General features: G+C 37.4%; 1 protein-coding gene across 2 annotated transcripts; it reads right to left on the bottom strand.

Moving 5' to 3' along the window:
* Positions 1 to 177: 177 nt before the first annotated feature.
* sfr1 (SWI5-dependent homologous recombination repair protein 1) lies at positions 178 to 1,528 on the bottom strand. 2 transcript variants are annotated; one of them, XM_076973788.1, is made up of 3 exons: positions 1,419 to 1,528; positions 451 to 786; positions 178 to 369 (listed from the first exon to the last, which is right to left on the bottom strand). In XM_076973788.1, exons 2-3 carry the CDS (start codon positions 781 to 783, stop codon positions 178 to 180), a joined length of 525 nt encoding a protein of 174 aa, XP_076829903.1. In that variant the 5' UTR covers positions 784 to 786; positions 1,419 to 1,528. The 2 variants fall into 2 exon arrangements, with proteins under 2 accessions (XP_076829903.1, XP_076829902.1); XM_076973787.1 differs by lacking the exon at positions 1,419 to 1,528 and adding an exon at positions 1,030 to 1,171.
* Positions 1,529 to 5,575: the final 4,047 nt, after the last annotated feature.

Below are 5,575 nucleotides of genomic sequence, written 5' to 3'. Positions count from 1 at the left end.
TAGGACCACAACCAGGAAACCATATTGCCACTTTCATTTACCATACATCAAAATCCTTCTACTCTGATTAGCTAAATTCCCTAAATGTGGCTTTTGTGTAGTCTAAAAGAAAATGCAAATACCTGAAGAGTGAAAATGAACAACACCAAAGAGACCAAAAAAGAAATATAGTGTAAATCAGTTGTTTGTGAAGTCCTCTTCTGTCCTATTAAAGTGAAGTATACGGTCTTCCAGTCCAAAGTGGTCAATGAGTTGAGACAGACAGGCTTTCCGGGCATCTGTAGGTAATTCAGTTTGGAGTTCATAGAGCACTGCTTGAGCACATCGCCTCCACTTATCTATCAATCCTTGCAGCTGTGCCAGGTCATTCTAAAATGGATGTAGAACATACAAGTTACTAATGAAAACAACTCCACTATTTAACTAGTAGATAACGATGAAGACATTTACCTTACTTCTGTACATTTTTACCATCCTGAGCCTTCGTAAGGTCTCTGCTTTCTCCTTAACATCTTTCTTTAATTGCTCTCGATGCTGAAGTACTTCACTTGAGGGATGAGGTGGGTCAGACCCAAATGTATTTAAAAAGTCTTTATGATCTTTCATGTCCTCATTTCTGATGCCCTGATCACCTCCCTTGTCTGCAGGCCTGGCATGGTTCGTATCCTTTTTCAAAGTGTGTGGTAACTCATCCTCGTCCACTTTGAGCCTCTTAACCACACTGAGTGGGGAGGTAAAGGAGCGCCGTGATCGTTTTAATCTGTCCTTCAGCGTGGCACTCATCGACTGGGAGCAAAAGGAAAGGCTGTCAAACACCGATAGATGAACACATTTTAACACCGAGAAGCTCCTGAGGCTGAACCATAAACGGGTTACAGTCGTGGCATTAGCTCAGGGAACCTAACTACGTGGGAATTATGATTAATGTAATTACATCCACAGAGTACGTTGGGAATTCTTATAAATTAGTTAATCTGTTAATATGCATATAAGCTTAGGAAGATATCCTAGCTAGGTTAGCTCACCTACCTTACCCACACCAGAGACACTTGTAACGGACGTTTGACTCTCCAACTTCAGCCTCACTGGAGTTTTTTCCATAGTTTGCTAGATGGCTGGCTAGCTATCCAGCTAACCTACGTGCCACATCAGCTTATATATAGGTAGTTAACTAGGTAACGCTAGTATGAAAGCGTTTAATGTACGTTAGCTGAATGGCTAGCTAGGTTCATCCATGTCTAAACTACAGGGGAAATATGCACGTTAGACAAAGTTACGTAACATAGCTTTCCAAAGTTTGTTTACTGTCAAATAATTTACCTAGCTATTAATAATCATTATTTAGAAACATCTACAATGCCATTAAAAGTACGGCTCAAACTTTGAAACCGTAAAACTGCATTTCCTAACAAGCTAACCTGGATAGTTTACAACCCCGCTCCTGTCAGCCGACGAGGGGAAACGTTATTTCCGTAAAACAAACGTGGTTCTTGGGAAATGTAGGCTACGTCTTAGATGCATTTTGGTTAGCTGTTTTAAATAATCCGTTGGGATTTCATGAAGTAAGAAGATTTTATTTATTCATTACTAATGATTACGAAGTGCCCAATAGGGAAGGCAAAATGTTAAGTATGGAGAGTAATGCAGCCTAAACACATTTTATCTGTCTGTCTAGCTGACTGGTTGAATAAACCTCAATTGTAGCAGAAGCTTAGATACACTTATCGAATACAGTATATCGATACACGATAGGCTATAACTAATATAGGTAATATAGTGGGATGTGTTAAAATGCTGAGTAAATAAAGTTGATCTAGATTTCGGGTTAGGGTGTCTAGAGGAAAGTGACTTTGAAAGAGGCTACGGTCAAAAAGATTGCTCAAGTAGCTCATGCTTCAGTAGAAACGGGGATCATTGTCAGACTGTCAGCAAAAGCAATTTGTTGAATGATTTGAGTAGTACAACAATGTCCACAAGCCTGTATACGTCCTTACTGTACTGTCACATGTGGTAAACGAGTTCCAGTAACATTGACTGCACTAAAACGGAAACTATTGTATAGTAGCAGGTGTTCTGTGGCCAAGTACTCCAGGAACACTACATAGGGGCCAGATTTATTGTTTTCCACTATGGGCTCCCAGATAGATTCATGTCGAGAATTATCTCATGCTGATTCATGTTGGAGCCCTGTAGAGTCTAATACATAATTGGTCAAGAGATCGCTAGAAGCAGAGTTCTTAAGTCCTAGATCTTAGTAAGTAATTTAAAAGGTTTTTTCAGGTCATGTCAAATTACATGTACATTTTCATTTGAATTAAAACCAGTTTTTAATCATTGGTTCATCCTACAATGCTCCCTTTCACCATCAGACCAATAGCATGGCTGACTTGCTTTACTCAGATGTAACAGCTAGTGCATCTCTTAATATGATACTGCTCAAATGGTGCTTTTTTCAGACACAAATACGAGTGGAGATTAACTTTTCAACAAGCCATGACTTGTGTACTGGATACTGGATGCTGTCTGCCTGAAGGTATTCTTCATGCATTTATGATTTATTCCAAAGCCATTATTAGAGACAGCAGACAGGTAGTTTCTCATAGAACAAGTTATTCACTACTGACTAAGGTTTGGTCACACCTGGACACACAAAGGTATTGGAAGTCCATTGAATCCTATAGAAGCCAATATATATATATATATATATATATATATATATATATATATATATATATATATATATATATATATATAGTGGTGGGCTGTTCTAATACATATATTAGAAAAACAGCTAATGTTAAACAAATATTGTTATTTAATTAACCACCGTTATTTTGATGAGAACTTTGCTTGGTAGTTACTGCAGATACACACACACTCACACACATCTATATATGTGCTGTACCTACGGCAAATCTTAAATAACAATATTCATTTAACAGAATTATCACATTTGCTCTTTTTATAAAATGTGTAAAATAGTAAAAATTAAATAAAGCAATGAAGAGCGTGGCCTATATCCAGTTTGCATGGTAACTTATTTACTTGATCAATTAATAAAATGTCATAATGCAAAGCTTTATTCCTTCTATAGTGACGTTCAGTCTGTTGTTCTGAACAAAGTAGGAGAATAGCTCTCTAATGTTTAACAACTATGATGGGCAATTAATGTTCTCATAGTGTAAAGCAGAATGCATATTATATAATGAATGCTGGGTGTGTCTATCAACATGTCTTTGATGTGGTAAAAAAATAAATAATAATTGGGTTTTGCAAAAGACATTGGGAAGTGAAAGTCCATTGTTGTTTTCTCCAGGTGCAGATTTCACCACTGGATTTTCTTTGTCAGATGTATGAGTCTACAGTTTCTGTCTCTATCCTGTCCAGCTATGTAATCATTGTGATAGCACTACAGTCACACATGCTGTGTTGTTACACAATAATGAACACATTTTACCAAGAGGTGGGCGAGTGTCTGTGCCCATAAAATGTTGTCACATTCTCCGCTTTAAATTTTTTGCAAATTAATAATCTCTGCACTCTTATTGTACGTCATGCATTTACCTGCTTTTAATGTTAGTTATGCATATGCATTTACCTGACTTCATGTTAGTTGTTCTGTAAGAATAATCCACTAGCATATCTAGTGATAACTTGCCGTAAAATCTCTATATAGCAACAAACCCATCATATTTGGTCTTGATTCATAAATTGTTTGTCATTCTGATCAGAGGGCTGTATTAGTTCTACTAGGGAAGAGGTGGAGTCAAGACTATGAGTCATGTCTCTGTCTCTATGGGTGTGGTGGACTGAATGCAGGTGCCAAGGGAGGACAGAGAGAGAATGTATGTGGCTATAAAGGGAATTCATTGTCCAGATTCCCGTGGTATCATGGGAAAAGCTAGTGTTGACATGAATACCATTATAAACGTCATAATTAATCATTACATTCGGCAGTTTTTTTTCCAGAAATGGTGAATCATTATATTATAATGTGCTTTACAACAGAATATGCTTTAAAGTTTAGATAAGCCACTTCTACCATTTCAGATCCTTTCTTATTTGGTTTTTTTTTTTTAAGTGTCTTTGTGAAATTTTATTTCTTTTGATTTTTCTCAGTTTGGGGGGGGGGGGCGAGCCGGGCCGGCGCCAGAACATATACAGTGAGGGGGCGTCAGAAAATTTCGGGGGGGGGGCGAACGTAAGTTGTTGAGCGGGGCGGTGGGGGGTGCGTGTAACGATTGTCAAGCGGCCGAGGGGGCACCATGTAGCGATTGTTGTAAAATAAATGGGTCTTATTTTTTACATTGAGGGGTCGGGACACCTCGCCTGAGGGGGCGACGCCCCCATTCACCCCCCCGGCGTCAAACATATGTCATCATATGTGAAAATATTCACAATTTAAAAAGAATACAACTACTGTGAATATATAAACAAAATTTGCATTTTTATTTTTACAAAATATCCACTATTTTTAGTAATAATTTGCATTGTTTCCATAAAAAGTATTTTCCTAATATTGTTATATAATGAGTCATTTATTTCTTTTCAATATTCATATTTCAGTTAGTTGTGTATATTATTACTTTATTGTTTCTATAATTAATTACTTTATTGTTGCTTTCCACAGTACTGTAAAGATCATGTAGCCTACTTGTGCATACATGAAGAAGAGACTGCTGTGAGTAAACAGGTTGCCATATGGTTTTGATAATAAACTTGTGCAATATAAATGAACATAGTGACAGAAAGTCTGTTCTTGTATTTTGAAATGACAAAATAATGAAAAACATTGTAAATCATATTGATTCAGTTTAGTTTTTTTAAGGTTTATTTATAAACTGTCAGTTTCAGATTATTTATACATTGCTTTATAGAGTTATTGTCACAATTTCCAATCATTTAAATTGCAATAAATCTACCTGGAAGAGGATACAAATTAATTTTGCAATAAATGCAAGGCAAGGAGGATGTTTCAAGAGGCAAAGGGGTCAGGGGTCACAGTTGCCAGAGTTGCTTGCATTATGGGGGCACTGTGTCCACAAAATGACAATTAGATGTGATATATTTGCCAACAAATTATTTGCAAAGCCTGCTAGAAAAAAAACCTCAGCTGTCAACAAGCTGCACACATAAGCACTCAGAGTTTCCTCTCAGAGAGAGGAAATTTGACTAGAACTGGTGTTTGTGGTCAGATAAAACACACCAGGTAGGAAACACCAGAGGTCAAAAGCATGGCTCTGTTATGTTGTGGGCCTGTTTTGCTTCATATGCCCACATTTTGTTGAAAGGATAATTGCTATCATAGACTCTTCAAATTTCCATCGCAATCTGACTCCCTCTGTAAGAAGATCAACACTAGGTCATGGCTGGATCTTTCAACAGGAAAGTGATCTGAAGCATACGTCCAGATCCACACAAAAAATGTTCACTGACAACAGAAGCAAACTGTTGTGCTCCCCTGACATAGGCTTGTGGGATGAGCTGAAATTACTGAAGTACGAAGCACTTATGTCCTGGACAGTTGGATCTCTTTATAGGTCTACGTTTTTCCTACCTGTAGTTGTGCATTTTT

Source organism: Brachyhypopomus gauderio, chromosome 15, assembly GCF_052324685.1.
Source record: "Brachyhypopomus gauderio isolate BG-103 chromosome 15, BGAUD_0.2, whole genome shotgun sequence".
Taxonomy (NCBI): Eukaryota; Metazoa; Chordata; class Actinopteri; order Gymnotiformes; family Hypopomidae; genus Brachyhypopomus; species Brachyhypopomus gauderio.
The sequence above is the reverse complement of the archived record's forward strand: the minus strand, read 5'-3'. Positions and strand labels throughout refer to the sequence as shown.

What these genes read in the sequence shown, in the direction of transcription:
- sfr1 (XM_076973787.1), bottom strand. Translation starts at nt 1,101, where the DNA reads ATGGAAAAAACTCCAGTGAGGCTGAAGTTGGAGAGTCAAACGTCCGTT. An exon ending in GTGTCTCTGGTGTGGGTAAG is followed by an intron (nt 787 to 1,029) that starts GTAGGTGAGCTA and finishes TTTTGCTCCCAG; the next exon opens with TCGATGAGTGCCACGCTGAA. An exon ending in TAAAAATGTACAGAAGTAAG is followed by an intron (nt 370 to 450) that starts GTAAATGTCTTC and finishes CATCCATTTTAG; the next exon opens with AATGACCTGGCACAGCTGCA.